This window comes from Mauremys reevesii, linkage group 3 (genome assembly GCF_016161935.1).
Source record: "Mauremys reevesii isolate NIE-2019 linkage group 3, ASM1616193v1, whole genome shotgun sequence".
In the NCBI taxonomy this organism is placed as follows: domain Eukaryota; kingdom Metazoa; phylum Chordata; order Testudines; family Geoemydidae; genus Mauremys; species Mauremys reevesii.
In genome coordinates, this window is record NC_052625.1 from 166,687,634 (window position 1) to 166,711,514 (window position 23,881).

Below are 23,881 nucleotides of genomic sequence, written 5' to 3' on the forward strand. Positions count from 1 at the left end.
CCCTGGCTGGGATGATTTAGTTGGCGTTGGTTCTGCTTTGAGCAGAGGGTTGGATTAGATGACCTTCTGAGGTCTCTTCCAACCCTAATCTTCTATGATTCCAAGATTCTATGCTAGAAATTTAGAAAGATTAGACAAAACTTCACACATTGTTTTGGTGCAAGACAAAAGGCATTGCAACACTGGAGTGATGGTCTGTTTCAATGAAGGAGGCATTCAGCTCAGCAGTATTAACAGTGCTGTTTGTGCCGAACAATCCTGAATTGCCTGTGATGGGCTATAGTCCCCCCTCGCTGGCACTAAAAGTATTAACTGGAGCTGGAGAGCTCAATTCAGGCCCCTGGGTGCAATTGGAGGGTGGGCCAGCCCCAGCTGAAGATGAAGCCCAGTAGGAGAACAAGCTGGATGGTGAGCATACAGTGAAAAAGCCCAGATGAGAAGATGGCTGAAAGGAGTGAGGGGAAGAACTCTGCTGTCCCTCTCAGATTGGCAGAGAAAAAGCCTAGAGATAGGGGTAGACATAGAGTAAGCCCAAGGAGTGGCTGTGGGAAAGGGCCTGAAAGAATGCTAAGGCTGAAAAGTAAAGGAAGGCAGCTGGGAGTCTTAGGGAGCAGACTTAGACACTCAGCACAGGGTCACTGGACTGGAATCCACAGGAGACGGAGGGTTTGCATTCTCCAACCGGCTGCCAGATAAGGTGGTGCAGAAATACCCTGAAGCAAGGGGGCAACGGACTATTAAGTTTGGAACCGGGCCTTCAGTGAGGAAGCCTTGGGAGGCATGTTTCCATCCAAGAACAGGAGGAGAACCTGCAGGGCCCGGGAAGGTGTGGACAGTCTGTGGAGGAGTGAGCCCATGTAGGGGTGAAGTGTTGTGTTTATCTGAGTTTAGTTTATTGGATTCTGTGTGTAACTTTAGCGTCCTCATGGCCAAGATGGAGTCTGCTCTGCAGGCAGCTCTGGCCAAGAAAAGGCACGTGTAGGAATGTAGCAGGAGAAATCCCTTCCACCCCAGGGGCACCTGTTCCAAACCCCCCAGAGTGAACACACACACCCACAGAAAAAGTACAATGGATATAACAAAGGGAGATATTTATTGACAGAGGGATGAGAGGAGAAATACAACAAGGGGAAATATAGGGGGAGCAGTAAAACAGGGCTGCATCCAAGCCAAGGCCCCATGGGCCCAGTGATAGCACAGTCTGGAGGGGCAGACACTGAGCAATGTGTCTGCACACACAGTTCAGGAGTCCTGAGCAAAGTTCCAGTCCAGTGGTGAGTCTTGGATGCTCCTGGTCGTCTTCGGCACCAGTGAACTTTCCCCCAACAAACCCTCCGGTGCCCTCTTCTGCCGCTCTCTGCAAAGCCCTACAGAGCGACCACCTCCCCACTTAACTATCTAGCAACCTCCCTCCTTGTTCCCAATGCAGAGTCACAAGCCCCAGAACTCACAGCCCCATGCAGCTCTGGGCAGCCATGATATTGGGTCCAGATTCAGCCTGTCCTTCTCGGGCGAGTCCTCCCTGGCACAGGGCTCCTCCTGGCTACTGTCCTGGGCTGTCCCCAATTGGCCCTGTCTTTCCCAGGCTCCAGGTAGGTTCTTTGCTGCTTCCTTTGTGAGGGCCTGCGGGCTGCTGCCTCTCTCTCCCTCGGAGCTCCAGCGCCACCCCCTAGAGTTTCCCTTCTTTATTCTCACTCTCCCCCTCCCCAGGAAAAAGATTTAAAGGGGCCATGCTCTTTAAACCCCAAAGGGGTTACATGTGTATACCAGGAAGGGGGCGAGGCTTTCAATATGACCTGGCTGGAAGGCTGAGTCATGAGAAGAGGCAGACCACCGGGGGCCCTGAGCAGCTATTACCAAGGGACCATAGAGGAGGAGAGCCAGCTAAACCACACCCAGCCATGAGGGAGCATGCCTGTGGTGAGTCCATTCTTCCACCTTGCCCAAGACCACCTTTTAGATGAAACACCATTGTAGCATCCTTATTTTATCCTGTAAATGAAATTGTGCAGATAATCTTCTCCTAGATTTTTCATGGTGTGTTAGTGACACATACAGAAGAGAAGATGACATGGAATCATTTTTATATTAAAATACTTGTCACTTGTTGACATGAACTGAGACTAGCTCGTGAGTTAACAATTCATTTTGTGGCAAAAACTTAAAAATTGTTATTGCCCTCCTTCACTGCCATTTTGCAGATGTACCCAGTGACATTTCTTTGCCTCCTAGAAAGTGTCGTTGAGTGAACTGCTTGCAAAGGAAATATGTACCAATTGGATAAAATGAGTAGCAGTGCCTCAAAAAGACACAGCATAGAAATCTGCTGATAAAGAGGGGAACACTCAGGCTTGCACATGTGAATATGTTTATAAAAATACTGTACCTTTGTCAGAAATCCATGTATAGAAAGGCTAGTGATAGATGTTGACAAAAAGATTATAGCTACAGGGAATCACTTTAAATAACAGAGCATTTGAATTTTTCCAGGTGCAAAATTCTTATGTTCAGGGATCTATGACCTGAATGATCTATACAGTTGCTGCTTATATCCCTCAATTGGTTCAACTGAATGCAAAGCAAGGTAGGCCATAAGGTAGAACATGTCCCTCAGTGGTTTGACCAGGCTCATGGAAGTGCTCAAGGATTTTTTAATATTGTTTATGATATGGCACATTTAAAATATATTCTGAAGTGTTAACTAGACTCATAGACTTTAAGGTCAGAAGGGACCATTATGATCATCTAGTCCGACCTCCTGCACAATGCAGGCCATACAATCTCATCCATCCACTCTTATAACAAACCCCTAACCTATGTCTGAGTTATTGAAGTCCTCAAATCATGATTTAAAGACCTCAAGGTGCAGAGAATCCTCCAGCAAGTGACCCATACCCCGTGCTGCAGAGGAAGGCGAAAAACCTCCAGGGTCTCTGCCAATCTCCCCTGGAGGAAAATTCCTTCCCAACCTCAAATATGGCGATCAGTTAAACCCTGAGCATGTGGGCAAGACTCACCAGCCAGCACCCAGGAAAGAATTCTCTGTAGTAACTCAAATCCCATCCCATCTAACATCCCATCACAGACCATTGGGCCTATTTACCTGCTAATAATCAAAGATGAATTAATTGCTAAAATTAGGCTATCCCATCATACAATCCCCTCCATAAACTTATCAAGCTTAGTCTTGAAGCCAGATATGTCTTTTGCCCCCACTACTCCCCTTAGAAGGCTGTTCCAGAACTTCATTCCTCTAATGATTAGAAACCTTCGTCTAATTTCAAGTCTAAACTTCCTAGTGTCCAATGCATATATATTTGTTCTTGTGTCCACATTGGTACTAAGCTTAAATAATTCCTCTCCCTCCCTGATATTTATCCCTCTGATATATTTATAAAGAGCAATCATATCTCCCCTCATCCTTCTTTTGGTTAAGCTAAACAAGCCAAGCTCTTTGAGTCTCCTTTCATAAGACAGGTTTTCCATTCTTCGGATCATTCTAGTAGCCCTTCTCTGTACCTGTTCCAGTTTGAATTCATCCTTCTTAAACATGGGAGACCAGAATTGCACACAATATTCTAGATGAAGTCTCACCAGTGCCTTGCATAATGGTACTAACACCTCCTTACCTTTACTGGAAATACCTTGCCTGATGCACCCCAAGACCGCATTAGCTTTTTCCACAGCCATATCACATTGGCAGCTCATAGTCATCGTGTGATCAACCAATACTCCAAGGTCCTTCTCCTCCTCTGTTACTTTCAACCGATGTGTCCCCAATTTATAACCAAAATTCTTGTTATTAATCCCTAAATGCGTGACCTTGCACTTTTCACTTTAAATTTCATCCTATTACTATTACTCCAGTTTCTAAAGCCATCCAGATCTTCCTGTATGACATCCCAGTCCTTCTCTGTGTTAGCAATATCTCCCAGCTTTGTGTCATATGCAGACTTTATTAGCACAGTCCCACTTTTTGTGCCAAGGTCAGTAAGAAAAAGATTAAATAAGATTTGTCCTAAAACTGATCCCTGAGGAACTCCACTAGTAACCTCCTTCCAGCCTGACAGTTCACCTTTCAGTCTGACCTGTTGTAGTCTCCCCTTTAACCAGTTCCTTATCCACCTTTCAATTTTCATATTGATCCCCATCTTTTCCAATTTAACTAATAACTCCACATATGGAACCGTATCAAATGCCTTACTGAAATCGAGGTAAATTAGATCCACTGTGTTTCCTTTGTCTAAAAACTCTGTTACCTTCTCAAAGAAGGAGATCATGTTGGTTTGGCACGATCTACCTTTTGTAAACCCATGTTGTATTTTGTCCCAATTACCATTGACCTCTCAATGTCCTTAACTACTTTCTCCTTCAAAATTTTTTCCAAGACCTTGCATACTACATATGTCAAACTAACAGGCCTATAGTTACTCGGATCACTTTTTTTCCCTTTCTTAAAAATAGGAACTATGTTAGCAATTCTCCAGTCATATGGCACAACCCCTGAGTATACTGATTCATTAAAAATTCTTGCTAATGGGCTTGCAATTTCATGTGCCAGTTCCTTTAATATTCTTGGATGAAGATTATCTGGGCCCCCTGATTTAGTCCCATTAAGTTGTTCGAGTTTGGCTTCTACCTCAGATGTGGTAATACCTACCTCCATATCCTCATTTCCATTTGTCATCCTACCATTATCCCTAAGCTCCTCATTAGCCTCATTAAAGACTGAGGCAAAGTATTTGTTTAGATATTGGGCCATGCCTAGATTATCCTTAACCTCCACTCCATCCTCAGTGTTTAGCGGTCCCACTTCTTCTTTCTTTGTTTTCTTGTTATGTATATGGCTATAGAACCTTTTACTATTGGTTTTAATTCCCTTTGCAAGGTCCAACTCTACATGGCTTTTGGCCTTTCTCACTTTATCCCTACATGTTCTCTTTCCTTGCTAAGCCCTCCCATCTTCCACTCCTTGTAGGCTTTCTGCTTTTTCTTAATCAGAGGGATAGCCATGTTAGTCTGGATCTGTAAAAGCAGCAAAGAGTCCTGTGGCACCTTGTAGACTAACTGACGTATTGGAGCATGAGCTTTTGTGGGTAATACCCACTTCGTCGGATGCATGTTGGTTTACAACTCCTGCCTATGTTTTTTTTCCCCCTTTCTTGGGATGCAGGCTTCTGATAGTTTCTGCAACTTTGACTTGAAGTAATTCCAGGCCTCCTCCGCCTTTAGATCCACAAGTTCTTCAGTCCAATCCACTTCCCTAACTAATTTCTTTAATTCTTTAAAGTTAGCCCTTTTGAAATCAAAAACTCTAATCCCAGATCTATTTTGGTTTATCCTTCCATCTAGTTTGAACTGAATTAGCTCATGATCACTCGAACCAAGGTTGTCCCCTACAACATTTCTTCCATGAGGTCCTCACTACTAACCAAAACCAAATCTAAAATGTCATCCCCTCTTGTTGGTTCTTCAACTACTTGGTGAAGAAATCCATCAGCTATCGCATCCAGAAAAATCTGAGCCCTATTATTATTACTAGCACTAGTCCTCCAGTCTATATCTGGGAAGTTAAAATCTCCCATGATCACACAATTCCCATTAGTGTTTACTTCATTCAAAACGTTAAAGAGGTCTCTATCCATATCCAAATCTGATCCCGGCGGTCTGTAGCACACCCCAAGCACTATTAGGGCAAAGTAAGTAAAATGTAAGAGGAAACTTAAGGTATTTTTTTTTCTTTTGCAAGGAACAGGAGCTGCTGTCCCTTTGCCTGATCTTTCAAGGCATGTTGAGTGATTTAAAAAACTACATAGTTGCATATTACTTTCTAGTTCTATGAAAACTAGGGCTAAGTGAATAATTCACACTGAATAACTTCTGCATGAACTTAACTTTCCTTTTTGATCACAAAATTTTCATGAGACAAGGTAGATGAGGTAATATCTTGTTTTGGGACCAAGTTCTGTTCTGAGAGAGACAAACTGTCAAGCTTTTCTTCAGGTCAGCTCTGTGCATGCTTGAAAGCTTCTCTCTGACCAACAGAGTTTGGTCCAATAAAAGCTATTGCCTCAACCACCTTGCTTCTCTACTATCCTGTGAGTAACATGGCTTCAACAACAATGCCCAAAGTATTCATGAGCAGGTGTCTGGTTACTTGAGGCTAGGACTCTTCAGCTTGGAAGGAGGAGACTAACGGGGGATATAATAGAGGTATATAAAATCATGAGTGATGTTGAGAAAGTGGATCAGGAAAAGTTATTTACTTATTCCCATAATACAAGAACTAGGGGTCACCAAATGAAATTAATGGGCAGCAGGTTTAAAACAAATAAAAGGAAGTTCTTCTTCACGCAGCGCACAGTCAACTTGTGGAACTCCTTACCTGAGGAGGTTGTGAAGGCTAGAACTATGGCAGTGTTTAAAAGAGAACTGGATAAATTCATGGTGGTTAAGTCCATAAATGGCTATTAGCCAGGATGGCTAAAGAATGGTGTCCCTAGCCTCTGTTTGTCAGAGGATGGAGATAGATGGCAGGAGAGAGATCACTTGATCATTGCCTGTTAGGTTCACTCCCTCTGGGGCACCTGGCATTGGCCACTGTCGGTAGACAGATACTGGGCTAGATGGACCTTTTTGTCTGACCCGGTACAGCCGTTCTTATGTTCTTATGTTTGTTTGTTTATTTGTTTTCATTCTATGGATTCATTATTAGTATTTTGGGGAAAATATTTGCTCTTTGAGCTGTGTTGGTTAATAACAATTGGTAGGTCACATACTTTATCAAAGAAAAATTGCCACTAACATTTTTAATTCTTCCAGTTTTGATCAATGCATGAACAAAACTTTTGGGGTTAATTTAGATTCGGGTATTTAAATCCAAAGCACTCCAAAATCTGAAAGGGTTCAGATTCAAAGTTCTGATTGTGGCCTATATTTCATAAATATGTATTTACCCAGTGTTTGTATTGGATACCTTTCATCAAATTGACTGAAACTGCTCCTTTGGCGCCATGATAATCTGTTAGACAACAGTGCAGAAAATATGTTTGTATTCCCTGGGCAAATGAAAGTTCAACCACTTCCATGGCAATTATTCATAAAATATGAAGTATATTTTCTATGAATGATTGCAAGCACAGTGAGTCAAAACATGTAAATGTGTTAAAAGGATCAAAACTTTGAAGTTTTTTTTTTTGAAATGCACCCATGCTCTTATTTTGTTTAGTCACTATGGTACAAAATATTTACTAAAACGCTAGGTTTTTGTTAAACAAAAATACTAACCACCTGAGCAATTTTAACAGGATTTTTAAGGCAATTTTTTGGTTTAAAAAACTCTGTTCAGAAAGCTTGACCAGCTCTATAACATGAAAGTTAGTTCCTTAATTCAGAAGATATGCAATAATTGATGAAGCCATTTAAAAAATATATGATTGTTCAAACTCTTGGCAGTATCCACTCTCTTTTTAAATTCACTCAAGTTGCTACTTCTGTAAGGTTCCAGCTCAAGAACAGGGTTTTTGTTTTGTTTTGTTTTATTTTAAGTAAAACTTGAGAAGAAATCTATGCAGCTGTATTAGGGCTGGTCTGAAAACAACATTTCCATTTTGTGGAAAAAAATTGAGATTTCAGAATTTGTTTTTGTTTCATTGTGGAATGAAAAAGAAACCATTCAGATATTTTCATGAACAGAAAGAGAAACAAACTCCCCTTCCCTGCCTAAAATAGTAAATAGCCCAATGGTTAGGGCATTCACGGAGCACGTGAAAAATAAAAGTCCAGGATCAAGTCTCTACTCTTCTAACCAGAAAGCTATAATCAGTCTGTCTGGCCCAATGAATACTGAATTTTTTAAAGAAAGTGAAATACTCCAAAAGAAGAGAAAAAAATAAGAAAGCTGTAAGCTCTTTTCATATAAAATCAAAGCAGTTTCACAAAGTGTCTAGAACCATTTTATTATATATAAATATGGTAAAATACACACACACACACACACACACACACACACACACAAAACTACATTAAAAGACTATTATTAAGGTTACAGAGTCAAGCACTCAGAAGTTATTAGTCTTTAATTGCATGGTCATGTATTATATTTTTCCACAGGACCTCTGCCTCATTTAGTCCACAGGAGGGGCTGCTCTGGGGGTGAAACAGAGTTGTATAGTAAAGGAGGATGGTGTCTGCAGGACACTTGCCTGATTTGTTGCAGAAGTTGGAAATGAACAAGGCAGGGGATTACAGGAAGAAAAAGGATAGTCTCATGATTAAGACAGTTGAATCCTGCCCTTGGGAATTGTTTTCTATCCCTGTCTCTGCCACAGTGTTACTGGGTTGCTAGGCAAGTCACTTAAACTAAACTTCTCCTCGGTTGTCACTAATTGTGTGTTCCTTGTTTTATGGGGGGTGCTGACTTAAGGTTCTGGGGCCTGATTTGCAGAAGTACTGTGCACTCAGAGCTGCAACTGAACTCAATGAGAGCTGGGCTTCTCACATATAAAATATTTTATAATGCTAAGTAGTCAGAAAACTCAGGACCTAGGTGTCACAAATAGAGTGCACCTAAAATTCGTAGATACTGTTAACACTTTTTTTACCTGAGCAGCTAGTCAAAATCCAGGGCCCTGACAGTGTTTCGTCTGGGAGTAGAAATTGACAATGGAGTCTGATTTTTCTTTAATGCAGTCTTGTGTGTTTACAAGGAATGTGCAAAGAGCTGCTGCTCTGCATGAACAAAAACTGGTGATAAGTTCTTCACTTATAGCCCCAAATTCTTTTTCTTAGCACTTGACCCAGAATCCCTCTCTCTCACGTCTTGTTGGGTCATATGCTGTGCTCACTCAGGCTGTCCCACTGTCTCTCCCAGCAGAGGTGCAGGCTTCCCATTGTCCTGGGTAGGTGCTCAACCCCTGCTCAGTCCCATGCCCCACCCCCACTCCACCCCTTCCCTCTGCCTGCACTCTGCACTGCCTCTTCCTGCCCTCACTCCGCCTCTTCCCCGCCTCTTTTTGCTGCCTCCCCTGAGTGCCCCATCCCCACTCTTCCTCCTCCTCCCTCCCAGTCAGGGGCGGCTCTAGGAATTTGGCTGTCCCAAGCAGGGCGGCATGCCGCAGGGGGTGCACTGCCAGGTGCCGGGGCTGCGGGACCGGGGGACCTCTTGCAGGCATGACTGCGGAAGGTCAGCCGGAGCCGCCTGCCGGCAAAATGCCGCCCCAAGCGCGCGCTTGGCGCTCTGGGGTCTGGAGCCGGCCCTGCTCCCAGTGCCTCCTGCATGCTGTGGAACAGCTGATCTCAGTGTATGAGAGGTGCTGGGAGGAAGGGAGCACCCACAGAGTCAGCATTCATGTTTACTAGTCTGCCTTCCTCCAGCTTCATGTCCCTCCCCCTTAGTCTCACACACACAGCTCAGTTCCATCATCCAAAAGCCCCAAGCCTTGCATTTTAAAACCCTTGGGTTACGAGATGCAGCATTTCCACGTGCCTATGTTTTGGGGTGCTAATCTATAGTGTCAGCCACCTGATTACAATGGCCTCTTTACATTTATTCTGAATGGAAGGCAACAGCCAGGCCTGACCCTGAATAATGTTTAGCACAACCCTGATACCTTAATCTCTCTGTGCCTCCATTCTCTATTAAATGGATATGCCACCATCTTGCAAGGGTGTTGTGGAAATGAATTCATTCACATTTGTGAAGCACTTAGATATCGTAGTGATGAGCTCCCTTGAAAAAACAATGTGGAAATGAATACTTCTTTGAGTAGTGTCCTCATGGGAACTGAGGGCAGTTCACCCATGCAACTTTATATATGCTCACAATGGGGCATAAGGATGTCTGGAGCACATGTATGGGCCAAAAGAGGCACAGCTACCAAAAATCTCCAATCACAGGCATAGGGTGCATGCACTCCTGAAGTGAAGCACCCAGAAGGAGACACATCTCAAAGAATTCCATTTACTGCACAAGATGAATAGTCTCCTTCTCTCTTCACAGCAGGGTTTGAATAATGTGCAGCAAATAGGGGATGTGGCCACATATTAAACAATGAGGTGAAACCACAATACTGAATAGCTATTTATTAAATGAGCCCTGCCTGGTGCTGAGGCCACTAGATCATGCTGCCTCCCTTCATATGCCAGATAAGTAGAAATAAAAATGGTGTTCATGGAAACATTAAATCATGCATTTCTTACCTGGACAAGAAGGGAAGTAAACTATATAATTTTAACATTTCTGTATATGTCATACTTGGCATAGGATGCCCAGACAGCACAGACTTTTTATAAAGTCTGTGGTGCCCAGCATAGAAATTATAATGTTTTCATGGCCCAATTAAAGTAATTATGACCTGAGGTAAACATAAGAAATTGTGCATAATTTAAAATCTATATGGCCTACTTTAAATTTTGAAAATAAAATACAATTTTGCATCGACCAACTGCAGTCAGTAAGAGAAAATGGCAGATCTCACTGATAAATTGATAAATTCATAGATTAAGGCCAGAAGGATTATCTAGTCAGGCATGTCTATCCCAAACCATTAAATTTAACCCCTTTATGGAGCTCCATAATGTGTGTTCTAGAAAAGCATCTAGTTTTGATTTTGACATCAATAGTTGGAGAATCCACCACTTCCCTTGATAGTTTGGTACAAAGGTTAATCAACATCACTTTAAAAATTGTGTATCTTGTTTCTTATCTGAATTTGTCTGTCAGCATCCAGCCATTAATTCTTATTATGCTATTTTCCTGCTAGATTAAAGAGCCCTTTTAGCACCGGGTATTTTCTGCCCATGATGGTATTTAGACACTGTAATCAAGTCATCTCTTCATCTTTCTTTTGAGAAACCAAACAAATTGAGCTCTTTAAGTCTTTCACTCTAAAACATTTTCTCCAGTTCTCAAATTATTTTTGCTGCTGTTTTCTGCACCCTGTCCAATTTTTCAACACCAGTTTTAAAACATGGACACAGAACTGTATGCAGTATTCCAGCATCAGTCTCGCCAATTCAAAGGTAAATTCACATCATCTCCTTACTCATTACTACCTTTATTCGTCCAAGGATCGCATTAGCCCTTTTTGCCACAGCATCACACCGGGAATTCATGTTGTGTTGCTTGTCCACTATGACACCTAAATCCTATTCATAGTATCTGCTGTCCAAGATATAATCCCTCTTTCTGAAGCTATGGCCTGCATTCTTCATTCAGAGATGTATAATGTTGTCTTTTGGTGTGTTAAAGACATATTTTGTTTGAATGGGCCCAGCTTACAAAGTGATCAAGATGACTCTGTGTTACTGTATTGTCCTCATCATTATTGACCACTCGTGTCATCTACACATTTTATCAGCAACTTTTTAATATTTATTTCCAGATCATTGTCAAAAGGTGGAATATCATTGGGTCTAGACAGCCCCTCTAGAAACGCCCTATTTGATGATGATTTCCCATTGACAGATCTCAAAAAGTTGTCATCTAGACAGTTCTTAATCCATTTAAGGTGTGCTTTATTTATATTGGAGAGTGCTATTTTTAAATCAGAATGTCATGTAGTACTAAGCCAAACACCTTACAAAAATCTACATATAGCACGTGTACCGTTCCCTTTGTCGACCAAACAGTGAAATCAGTGGTGTTTGACAAAATCTATTTCATTAACCCTGTTGATTGATATTCCCATCTTTAAATTCTTTATTAATTGAATCTCCATATCAACTTTTCCATTATTTTACCTGGAACTGATATCAGCCTAACTAGCCTATAGTTACCCAGGTCATGCCTCTGGACCTTTTTTTTTTAATACTGGCACAACATTAACACCCTTTCAATATTCTAGAATTTCCCTGGTAATCAAACATTAGTTCCAAATTAACATCAGTTGGGCTGAAATCGCCTGATATCTTTTAAGACTCTTGGGTGCATATTATTCAGGCAACTTGATTTAAAAATATTTATCTCAAGCAGCTGTTATGTAACATATTCCTTAGTTACTAGTAGATCAGAAAGTACTTAATCATCCTCTTATGATTCTGAGTACATCATCTTGCGTCTTTCCAAATACAGACAATAAATGTTTATTGAATATTACAGCCTTCTTTGTATTATTAACGATGTTACCATCTCCATCTGATGATGGGCATATACCATTTTTAAGTATATTAGGAACAACAGAAATCTTAAACTCCTTATAGTTGTTAGGCCTGTCAGCTAAAGACTTTTTTCTGTCATCCTTAGCTTCCCATATCAATTTTCACATCTCATAACTTCTAATTTATATTTGATTGCTATCTATTTCCCCCTTTTTTATTTGTTATATGTTGATTTTAGATTTCTGACTAATGCCTTCACTTCCTTACAGAATCAGGATGGCTAGAAGGTTCCCTCGTTCTTAATTCTGGAAACACGGCCTTTTGGCCATCTAATGAACTGTTCTTTAAGAAGTTCCAATTTTCTTATACATTTTTCTGTCTACTTTTTTCATTGGTTTGTGTAAATTAGCCTTTTTGAAGCACCAAGTATATATATTTACTGGTTGCAACTGTCTTCTCTGCCAAAATTGAATATATTCAGGTCATGATCACTGATCCCTACACAAGCATCAGCATCCAGTCCAGTGATTAATTAGTCTTTATCCATCCTAATGAGGCCCAAATATCTTGTGTAATACCCCTTGTGTTGGAAAAATATCATACATAAGTTTTAGAAACTACAATGAAGTTTTATAACTACACTTTTTTTTGTTTTGTTTTGTTTCCACACATTAGACAGGACGTTAAGGAGTAACTCATCCTATTCTCTGGTTTGATTCAGTGGTCTGTAGCAGTCACCCACCAGTAACAGTATAAAGCCTACATAGCCTGAAACAGACTTTTCAAACTGTGTAGCTCAGGTACAAATGGCCGCGAAGTTTGGGCAGCAGGCAAGGAACAGTATGGGTTATATATAGGTCAGATCTGGGAAGATCAGGAAGGAAATGGGAGACATAGAAATGGTGGAATAAACTGGTTGGTCAGGTTATCAGGGCTGGCTCCAGACCCCAGCGTGCCAAGCGCGCGCTTGGGGCGGCGTCCCGCGGGAGGGTGGCAGACGGCTCCGGTGGACCTCCCACAGGCGTGCCTGCGGAGGGTCTGTTGGTCCCGCGGCTTCGGTGGAGCATCCGCAGGCGTGCCTGTGGGAGGTCCACCGGAACCATGGGACCAGTGGACCCTCCGCAGGCACGTCTGCAGGAGGTCCACTGGAGCCACGGGACCGGAGACCGCCAGAGCGCCCCCCGCGGCGTGCCGCCCTGCTTGGGGCGGCGCAAATCCTAGAGCCGCCCCTGCAGGTTATAACTCCTTCTTCTGGTGCCCTCCCTTTCTTCTTTTGATTGTTTCCCTGGGTCTCCTCTCTCTCTCTCTCTCTCTCTCTCTCTCTCTCTCTCTCTCTCTCTTTATCATTTGTATTTCACTTTGTATATGAAAGTTAATATGATAGTTTTATGATATGTTTCATAACTTCAGCTGTAGTGTTTGCTTATTTTATTTATGTTATACACAAAATTCATTTTTAAAGGAATTTGAAGCATGAAAGCCACATGGGAGAGAGAGTATCTGAACTGTAGCATCGAACATGTTCTTGCAGGAGGCAATCTGTGAAGGAATGAGGTCAGGAGCAGTGCCAGGGTTTTTGGCGCCCTAGGTGCAGGGCCGGCTCTACCCATTTTGCCCCTGGTCCCGCGGCTCTGGTGGACCTCCCACAGGCGTCCCTGCAGAGGGTCCGCTCGTCCCTGGGCTCCGGTGGACCTGCCGCAGGCGTGCCTGCGGATGCTCCACCGGAGCCGCGGGACCAGCGGATCCGACACAGGCACGTCTGCGGGAGGTCCACCAGAGCTGCCTGCCGCCCTCCCGGCAAAATGCCCCTTCCCAATCCTGGCGCCCTAGGCAACTGCCTAGGTCGCCTAAATGGAAGCGCTGGCCCTGGATGAGGTCCATTCCTATTCTCCTTGCAAGCTCTGCTAGAATCTTTGTATATCATTGTAGTCCACGAGCATCCTGTATAGCTTGTAAACATGCCACCTTAATTCCATCCCGTGATATGACAGCCTTTGATTTCTCTTTTTAATCTTATTTTTTTAAGAAAAGACCACTTTTATAATATGCTACCTGCAAACTGTACGTGTGAACTACAGAGCATTGGTCTAATGTCATTGATAAGAAGTGTAATTCTTCATCACCACACTAACCTTTGCTCTTACTATGTAGTTGCCATAATTTCATGATCTGGGCTTATAAGATGTAAATACCTAGGTATATTAGTTTTGTATCTAACGTGTAATTGGTGCCCCATGGAATATCTGAACAGTAGGAAATGACAACATGCTATTGTCTAACAATAAGGAATTGATCAAGTACATTTTTATCTGTGGATTGCGTGTGGCTGTAAATTATGCCAGAGTTTGTGAAACAATTGTATGGTTGGAATGAAGAGGCGGACAGTCGGCTTTGCCTTTTGTGTTTTATTTGTCAAAAATAGGTGTAGTTTAAACAAAAAAGTTTGACAGATGGGGTATAAAATGAGCTAATGCTAGGAAATTATTTAGGGAAAATATGCAGTACTTTTTTAGCCAAAAGCCTGTTCGGAGTAGAGGGAGGCAATAACCTATAAAATGAATCAGATTGTGCTTGTTCTCTTACAGATGGAGAAAATACAGATTGTTCAAGAGCCATCAGATATGGTATAAAATTAAGTGACTTGGTGTCCTTTAATATGTTTGTTAAAGTTTCTTCATTTCATGACAGTTTCTTGAAAGTCATGTACTCAAAATATTAGATTATTTTGAGAAATGTCTAAATAGAAGATGTTTTTATTCCTTAATAGTGTATCTGGCAGTGGCTGTGGGTGGATATTCTCTATCCACTTATTAGGCTGTTCCAATATCTAAAACTTTTACTGAAGATAGTAATTACTCATTTTTACCATTATGAATACTTTATTCTTATTAGAAGGTTAGGTCTACAAGGCATATTAAGTCCCCTAGTCATGAAGATATGAGCTATCACTTACACTTTTGTCTTGACATAGTAGCTGCCAAAGGGATTTTCACCAGCCTGACACAGCAGCTCAGGTTAACAAAATGGCCAAAGCAGTCAAGTAAGCATTACATTCATCCTGTCATTTCCAGCTGTCATTTCTTTCACTATATTTCCAACACTCCTAGTACAGCCCTGCACTTGCAATGAATGTCTACTTCATAGAGTAGGCACCTCTGAATAGCAATGACATTGGTCTCAAATAATGAAGAACTTTTGGTGCCCCCATATGAAAAGAACTAAAGAGTGATCATGATGGATTAGAGGGGAAGAATTTCTTGAGGGGAAAAGAAAGGTTTTGCAAAAGGAGGATTGAAAGATCATTAGGATCCCAGCAAGAACAGAATTCAGTAAAGGCCCAATGAAAAATGTGCAAACGGTGACTTAAAGGTTTTGGCTAAGGGCTGGTTTGGCTATAGAAAAGCTCCATTTTTAATCCATCTGATAGAGATTCTGGGCCAGATCCTCAGCTGGTGTAAATTATCAGAGCTCCATTGACTTCAACAGAGATGTATCAGTTTGCACCAGCTGTTGATCTGGGTTTTTTTTGCCTTTGAATCCACAAGGGTTTTTGTTTAAGCCTCAAGTATAGTAATATACAGGGCACACAAATCTAGCCACCAAAGTCTTCTAAGTGGGCAGGCCAGCTCCAGTCTTTGCCCTCTATATGAAATATGCAGTACGAGATACACCAAGGGTATGTCTACACAGCAACTGGAAGGTGTCATTCCCAGCATGGGTAGACATACATGCATTAGCTCTGCTCAAGCTAGGACCTAAAAACAGCAGTGTGTCCCTGACAGCAGGGTGGCAGCTCAGACTAGCCACTCAATTACAATCTGCCTGACCACCTGGGTATGTACTCCTGCTATGGCCACACTGCTATTTTTAGGCACTAGCTAGAGCAGTGTATGTCTACCCACACTGAAAATTAGATCTCCCAGCTGCTGTGTAGGCCTACCACAGAAGATAACTCTCGCTCAGATAATGCCAGAGGAGAGAGAGGCAATAAGGAGTAGTCCAAAATAAAATTTGACCATGAACACATTTTTAGGATACATTGATTGAACTGAGGAAAGGATCCAGGAAAATATTAATTTCCTTCAGTCCACAACAGTTGCTCTTGATTTTGTAGTGATATTTTGTTGGTGGGGGGTGGGGAGCTCTTCATATAAAATAACAAATACTATGAAGAAAGGAAAAAGGAGGATATTTTGATAAGTGGAGCTCTAGAATCAACTTAATACATTTCAGATGAAATTGCTGTGGTAGGGAAGGTCAGGATAACATAAAAGCTGGCTAAAACTACTCAATGTATGGAAATTAACAGATGAATAAGTTCTTAATAAGAGATCCTGAATAATACAGCTCTATGAGTATGTCAGTGAAAGTTAGCTTCTGTACTTGGCCAGCTGCCATAGGTACAAGGGGAATGGATCTCTGGGCTGGAGACAGCCTGCCCACCAATGGAAGAAATGTTACAACCTTTACAATTACAGCTAATTCAAGAGAAGGAACAGCAAGAAGAGAGGGGTGAGGGTAATGCAATCTATTGTTAAAAATATGAAATTGTTGGGATAAACGATGTTGGCTAGAAGTCAAAGATGAAACAGAACTTCTGACATCTTAAAAAACAGTACAAACTGCAGGAGGAAGGGAAACTTTAAAAAGGTAGAAGAGGATGATGTGAGATGAAAAGGTAAATGGTATGGCTCTATATTTTATCTTTTCCTTCTCCTCAATTCTTCCTCTCTGTCTTGTTTAATTTTTTGTTCCTCACATTTTCCTCTCTTCTCCTGCTGCTTTGTCAATACTAGAACTCTCCAATTCACTTCCTCTCTTTATTTTTTTGTGTTTAGAAATCAGGGACTTTCTTTGTTGCCCTTAATGAGGCAGGAACTTGAGCTATGGGGCTGTTTAACTATGGTGTAGACATTCAGGGTTGGGCTGGAGACTTGGCTCTGGGACACTACAAGCGGAGAAGGTCACAGAATCCAGGATTCAAGTCTGAGCCCAAAAGGTCTAAACTCCAGTTTTATAGCCCTATAAACTGAGCCCTATGAGCCTGAGTCACCTGACATGGGCCAACTGCAGACGTTTAGTTGCTGTGTAGAAATACCCTCACAGGCTATGAGAGAGCCCTAACTACTAGGCTACAGTGTCACATTCAGTCTCTTTCCCCAGCCCAGAGACTATATATTGTCATTCACTGTGGCATTTCATAGTCAGGCTGCTGCCTCTGCTTGCAAAAAAATCTGTTTTGAGCTGATTTCTTCAAACCAATACAGATTTTTTTTAATTTATTAAATTTTGTTCAGTTTTTGATTTGGTTCAGGTTGAACCAATTTTTTTAAAAACAATTTTCAGAACTGCCAGGGCACCAAAAAATAATATAAAACCCCAAACCAATTATTTGCCCCACTCCACTTATGACCTTTGAAGCCCTCAGAGAAAAGCCTCTACACATGCCCGTAACAGTAAAGACAAATTCAAATATATATAAATACAAATTTGGGGTTTTCTTCTTCCCTCAAAACTCATATTCAGATTAATGGGAGCAGCTGCACACTAAGGACCAGATTACGAATGGCCTATGAGCTGTGGGGAGCATAAGGTGCCTCTCATTCTTGTGTAGCTGTGCAAGGACCTTCCACAAAAATGGTTCCTGCACGCCTGAAGGACTTTTTGCTCACTCATGTGGGAAAAAATGGGGGTGGGGATGGGCAGGTCCCATCCCTTCTCTGCACTGGTCCGCAGATTGGTGCAGCACACCATGACAACAAGCTGCACCAAGTGTAAGAGCTAATGCAGAGCATGCCCACCACTCTGGGGAACGAAGCTGGTCTGATAGTTATGCCTTCTTGGGGCACCATTGCCCTAGGACTCCTCCTGGTTCAATGTATCTCTCCAATACCCCCCTGCTCAGGGCACAAACGTCACATCAAACTCCAGGGGAAAACTGGATAAGGGTAGGTGTAACACCCGTTGGAGAAAGTTTTTAAGAGGAAATCTCAAAACTCTCAAAATGAGCCACCTAAACAGAGTTGTTAAGACAAGTCATCCATAAGAAACAATTTGTTCCAAACTGAAAATGATATTACTATAGGTGATCTCAGTGATGATCATAAGCCCTGAAATTATATACGGTATATGTAAGAATTAGAGGGCAGAGGAACAAGGTGGCATTTTCTGATAGGAAGAGCTCAGGCATCAAATTATGCATCCCAGAACAAACCTCTACTGAGGTGACTTCAGATAAAACATAAGCACAGAAAACACACAGAAAGTAAGAGATGAAAGAGCTCTCAAGACATGTTTTTTTTTTCAATTGATGTTGTAATAGTGTTGTTTGAAGCTACCAAAAATTGTTCAAAATTAAATACAGCAAGAGATCATCCTGGTTCATTACTTCTCAATAGGCTGAAGATGTACTGATCAGAGAGCAGGCTGCTGCTAAGGTAGCATTTTTTATAGAAAATGGGATTTAAGCATCAAAGTATTCATCTAATACCCAACTGCAATTTGAGGTAGCTAAAAATAACAGTTTGCATCAGATCCTGCCTCCATTTTTTCCTTTCCACATGTGGTGTAGTTTAGCAATCATTTTCTGAGATAACAGATGTGGGTACTGTTTCGTGCTGACATTTGGAGCGCGCGCTCTCTCTCTTTCTTTCACTGTCTCTCTAAAAAGCTTAAAACTGGTTGTAAGAATAGATGTACTCTGCAGTTCATTAGCTACAGTATCTAGCGCTATATCAGAGAAATGAGACGTCAACATAGCAGAGAAGAATATGATGATACAGCAGTTAGGGTTCAAGCATTAAAGTATACAACCAATGAACTCTCTTCTGGGAGGTTTTGAATGTTACGTAACATGTACATAAAAGATTGGAAGGCCTTTGTGGTAGAGACTGTCTTTTTGTTCCATACTTGCACAGTGCCTAGCACAGTGGAGTCCTGGTCTCTGGTAATACAAATAATGATTAACAATAAAGATATACTGAACAAAGATATGTGTGAGATAATACAATATAGGGGTTGATTTAAAAAGTAATCAAATAATGCCCAAGTATTTGTGAGTGCTGTAAAAGAAGTTTTTTAAAACAAATCCTCTATTTGAAAAAAAAATAAAAGTTAAATTAAGATAAAATGAGCTTTATGTGACCCTCTGAAATGCCCATTGGATTTCCTTTTTAGAGAGGACAGAATAGCAAGGCAGCATTTTGACTGGTGGAATTCAAGTAGCAAGTGAAGTAAACTACATGAGCAGAATATTATTCTACTAAACTGCCAACATGATGGGTAAGAATAGAGGGACTTCAAAAGTTGACATAGAAAAGAAAATGTCAGGGTTCTCAGGAGGAGAAACACTTCCACGAGTAGATGGTTAATACAGTTAAATTTCTGCAGCTATTCTGAAACTGTCAAAATTTGAGTCCCACAATGTAATTGTCTCGACAATTAACTCAGGGAAAAAATGAAAGCCATAATGACGGAAACTCCTTTACTCCATTCTGGAAACAGGATACATTAAATTATCAAGTGGGGAGAGTCTCAGCAGCTTATTTTTGACATATGTAGTTCGAGAGTGACAGAAATGTAAGTAGTGATGAATAAAACAAGAGGTTTTGTTATATTTCTCCCAAGCCCCTTGGTATTTGGTAGTATTTCATTGGAAGTTGTTTCTTGGACTTGTCGCTTTCTCTCCTGTGCTCTATCAAGCAGCTCTATTCAACCAATCCCTCTGGAGATCTCCTGGGTCTTGTATTCCAGAATGAGTTGCTGTCTTCTAAACCAGATGAAACCGAGGAACTTGCAAGTCACTTTGACTGGTATCTTAGGTTCTTATATGATCCCCATTACCTCACAATTTTAATGTGGTTACCCTCACAACACCCTATTAGATAGTTCTATTATTGCCATTTTACAGATGGGGAACAAGCCACACAAATTAAGTGATTTTCCCAAGGTCACACAGGAAGTTTGTGGCATAGCAGGGAATTAAACTCAGATATTCTAAGTCTCCTGCTAGCACCCTCCTTAGTCAAAATGATACCAGTCTGTAGTACAGTATGTGTTTCAAATGAGCAACGTACGTGATTTTTTTTTTAAGGACTAAATTTTCCAAAGGCTTTAGCAGATATGATTTGGACAAGGAAAATCTATAAATCTGGTCCTGCCAGCTTGCATTTTTGTCTATACTGACTAGATAGCATGTGAATGTTTAGAAGTGTCTGTCGGGAAGTTCTAGGCATGTGATCTTTGATGGAAGCAGTGCATACACAGCTCTGTGAAATATACTACGTTTGGTCAGTGTTGTGTTTTTTGAGGTACATAAACTGAGTAAGGAAACAACCAAACTGTTTCTCCCTGGCAGTTTGTTAAGATCATATCTTAGATTATGGAATAGTTCCTTTAAGGAGGTGGTAGAGTCCCCAGCATTGGTTTTGTTTAGTAGCGAATAAAAGACTTGAAGGTCAGCTGGATTGAATGAGCCTGCTCTGGAAGAGGATGAACAGAAAGAAACCGTCTCTTTGGTGACTCTTTCATTTGCTATTTTATTAAGCATGGTGTCAGGGTCTCCTTTTGAATAATATCTAAACTGTCTTGTTTAGTTTAAAATGTCATTTGCTTAAGGAAGGTTGAAAATATTGTGATATTATTTTATCCTCCAGATCTGCTATTAATTAGAATGACCAGATTATTGCACTGAATATTCATATGGTTGTATATTTCTTCAGACTATTTCCCAAGCAAGGTTGGACATGGATGAGTTAATATAGCCCTGTGGTGCAGACTTTTGCCCCCAAGTCCTCCTAAGTTTCATCGTCCCTGATATACATTTAATCCTCAGTTCTGTGTGACTGGATAAGTCAAATCAGTCCAGTTGTTCTATATATATTTGTGACTAAGGTAATACCCTATTAGTCATCTACATTTATCCAACCAGATTCGCCAGCATCTCATCTAAAATGCAGGAGGTGGAGAAAAGCTGGAAAAAAAATCTAAGTGGAATCTTGAGTTTTGTTGACTAAATCGCAAGTATCTGTCTTTCAAATAGCAGTGCCAGTACTTACTTACCATGCTGAGACTTGGTCATCTACTGTAAAGAATGTTAATATTTTGTGTACATTTACATTGGTTACAAGTAACTGAGTGTAGTTTGCTCATAAATGTTGACTCAGTGTACAAAATTGTGCTCTCATTTGTCTCTGTCATTTGACTTCTGTGGAGCTAATCTGGATATATACCAATATCACAGAGTAGAATTTAGCCCCGAGTACTTCATGTAGTGGTGTATAAATGCACACTTACTGATTTGTCACCAAATAGGAAACCTAGAAATAAAACATAGAAAAAATACTTAGAAAATAATACAGTAACTCCTCGCTTAATGTTGTAGTTATGTTCCTGAAAAATGTGACTTTAAGCGAAATGATGTTAAATGAATTCAATTTCCCCATAAGAATTAAAGTAAATGGGGTGGGGGGAGGTTCCAGTGAAATAGTTTTCACTAGACAAAAGACTATATACACAGGATAAGTTTTAAACAAACAATTTAATATTGTACACAGCAATGATGATTGTGAAGCTTGGTTGAAGTGGTGAAGTCAGAAGGTGGGATATTTCCCAGGGAATGCCTTACTGCTAAATGATGAACTCGGCTGAGTCCTCAAGAAGTAACACGTTGTTAATGTAGCCTCACACTCTATAAGGCAGCACAAATGGAGGGAGGGCTGACAGCCTGGCAGACAGACACACACACACCCTGTGTGAGAGACGGAGAGAGATGCACATTGCTCCTTTAATTACGCTGACACTGCCTTTTTAAGTAGATCAGCAAGTTGAGACAGCAGTTGCTGCGAGCAAGCGCCCTCTGTCCTGAGCCCTGTCGTGTGTGTTCCCCCCCTCTCCCCGCTCTATGGAGATGGGGTAAGTGAGGGGCAGGGGTAAGGGAACACCCTGACATTAGCTCCCACTCTTCCCCCCACCCCCCAGCAAGCCGAAGGCTCCTGGGAGCAGCTCCAAGGCAGAGGGCAGGAGAAGCACATGGCAGTGTGGGGAGGAACAGCTGAACTGCTGGCAACTGATAGCCTGCTGGGCGGCTGCCTCACAGGGAACTTAGGGGAGAGGAGAGCTGGTGGGGGGCTTCTGGTCCACCCTGGTTCCAAGCCCCCACCAGCTAGCTCCAAGGGCTGCTCTTTCTGCAAGCAGTGGACAAAGCAGGCAGCTGCCAAACAACATTATAAGGGAGTGTCGCAGGGCAGAGGTATAAAATCTTTGGGTGCCCTTCTAAAGAGCCGGCTTTCCCCCATTTCCCTGTAGGGTGGCCGGGTGTATGGGCCAAGACCCTTAGCAGAGAGCCCAGCTGCAGGCCCTAATGAGGGCAGGCTCAGGGTGATCAGCTGAGCCTAGTGGAACCAGCTGAGTTGATGACTGGTAAGACGTATAAACCCAGGGAAAAGCTGTGAGGGGGAGGGCCAGACAGGAAGATAGGAGGGTTGAGGCTCTGTCTCTGCTGGCTGACCCAAGCCTCAAAGGTCAGAGGACCCAGTGAGGGGTCAGAGCGGGGATGGGTGTTGGGGGAATTGGGGACTGTACAGCCACAGTAAATAAAAGAACACGGTTGAAGCACCTGCAAGAGGTGTCTGAGACCCTTTCTTTGGCCAGCCCAAGCACAGGGTGCAGGGACAAGGAGAAGGAAACTTGTGCCGCTCTGTAACACGAAACGTTGCACATATTTAAACAAGCATGTTCTCTAATTGATTAGCAATGTAACAACGAAACAATGTTAACCAGGACGACTTTGAGGAGTTACTGTACTTGTATCCATAGTAAAGTATATATGATGGTTTTCTGATTAGATGAAAGTGCTTTTTTGTTGCCATTTAGGAAGCACTAAAGAAGCATACAGTTGTTAACCAAGAATGTCTGATAATGATTTTGGTTAAAATATCCGTTGCTTTTGTTTTTCCTAAAGTACAAAGGGTCATTAGCTCAGGAGTAACTAATATCGAACAACCATTATGAAACATCACTGGTTCTATTGCTTTGACAAGGACATTTTATTTTAGTATTTTATATTTGTCTACTTTTTGTAGTGCCATTTCCTTTTAATTCCACTTACTGCAGAAGCATGTAATGCTTTGAATACCTGTAATGCATTTGAATTGTAAATGTAATGTAAATGAATGCCATTTGTGGTGTTAGTTTCTGTACAATTTGTATTGTGCAGTAATCCTGCCAAAATACATAATGCATGTTTTTCAGCTGGCAGTGTCCTGGGTGTAGGGATATGTTCTGCTAGCAAAAGAACATTCTGCAAATTGCAAGGTGTTTGTGGTGTGGTGCTCTGGCCCAGCAGCTGATTTATGGGGTAGTTATTGTTGGACTAGTTGACTTCTACAAGTGTTTCAGGCATAGGAAGTGATTTTTTCCCCTGCAGTTTGCACTATGCAGGAGACTGAAGCAGCGGGAAAGTAATGTGATTTCTTGTTATGCAAATGCTGTTTTTAAATAAGCAACAGAGCTGGCTAAGTCCAGCCATTGGTAATCACTTTTCTGTGCATTATGATCCCTCTGAACTGACCCCCAACCCCTTCTGATCCACCATAAGAGTTTGCCTGAGTACTCTGATGCTCTGTGCTTTTTCCAACCCCTGAAATCATCATTGTGCGGCTATACTAAAAGATGAACAGGAGACACTTGATACTGATTTAATCAGGCCACAACTTTATTAGATGTCTGGGACTACCCAGTGGCTACAAGTGTATAGTGCAGGCAACTCCATGTTCATTCAAAT

General features: G+C 41.7%; 1 protein-coding gene across 8 annotated transcripts in view; it reads left to right on the forward strand.

Annotated features, from left to right (window-relative positions):
- Positions 1-23,881, forward strand: part of CSMD1 (CUB and Sushi multiple domains 1) — a 1,616,238-nt gene that overhangs the window by 161,012 nt on the left and 1,431,345 nt on the right. Inside the window, exon 1 of one of the 8 annotated variants that reach the window (XM_039529049.1) lies at positions 2,551-2,584. The exons of the other annotated variants lie outside the window; for them this stretch is intronic. Coding sequence (XP_039384983.1) covers positions 2,573-2,584 — 12 coding nt within the window. The 5' untranslated portion in view covers positions 2,551-2,572. Of the gene's footprint in view, positions 1-2,550; positions 2,585-23,881 lie in introns of those variants that run through there. 8 annotated transcript variants of the gene reach the window in all.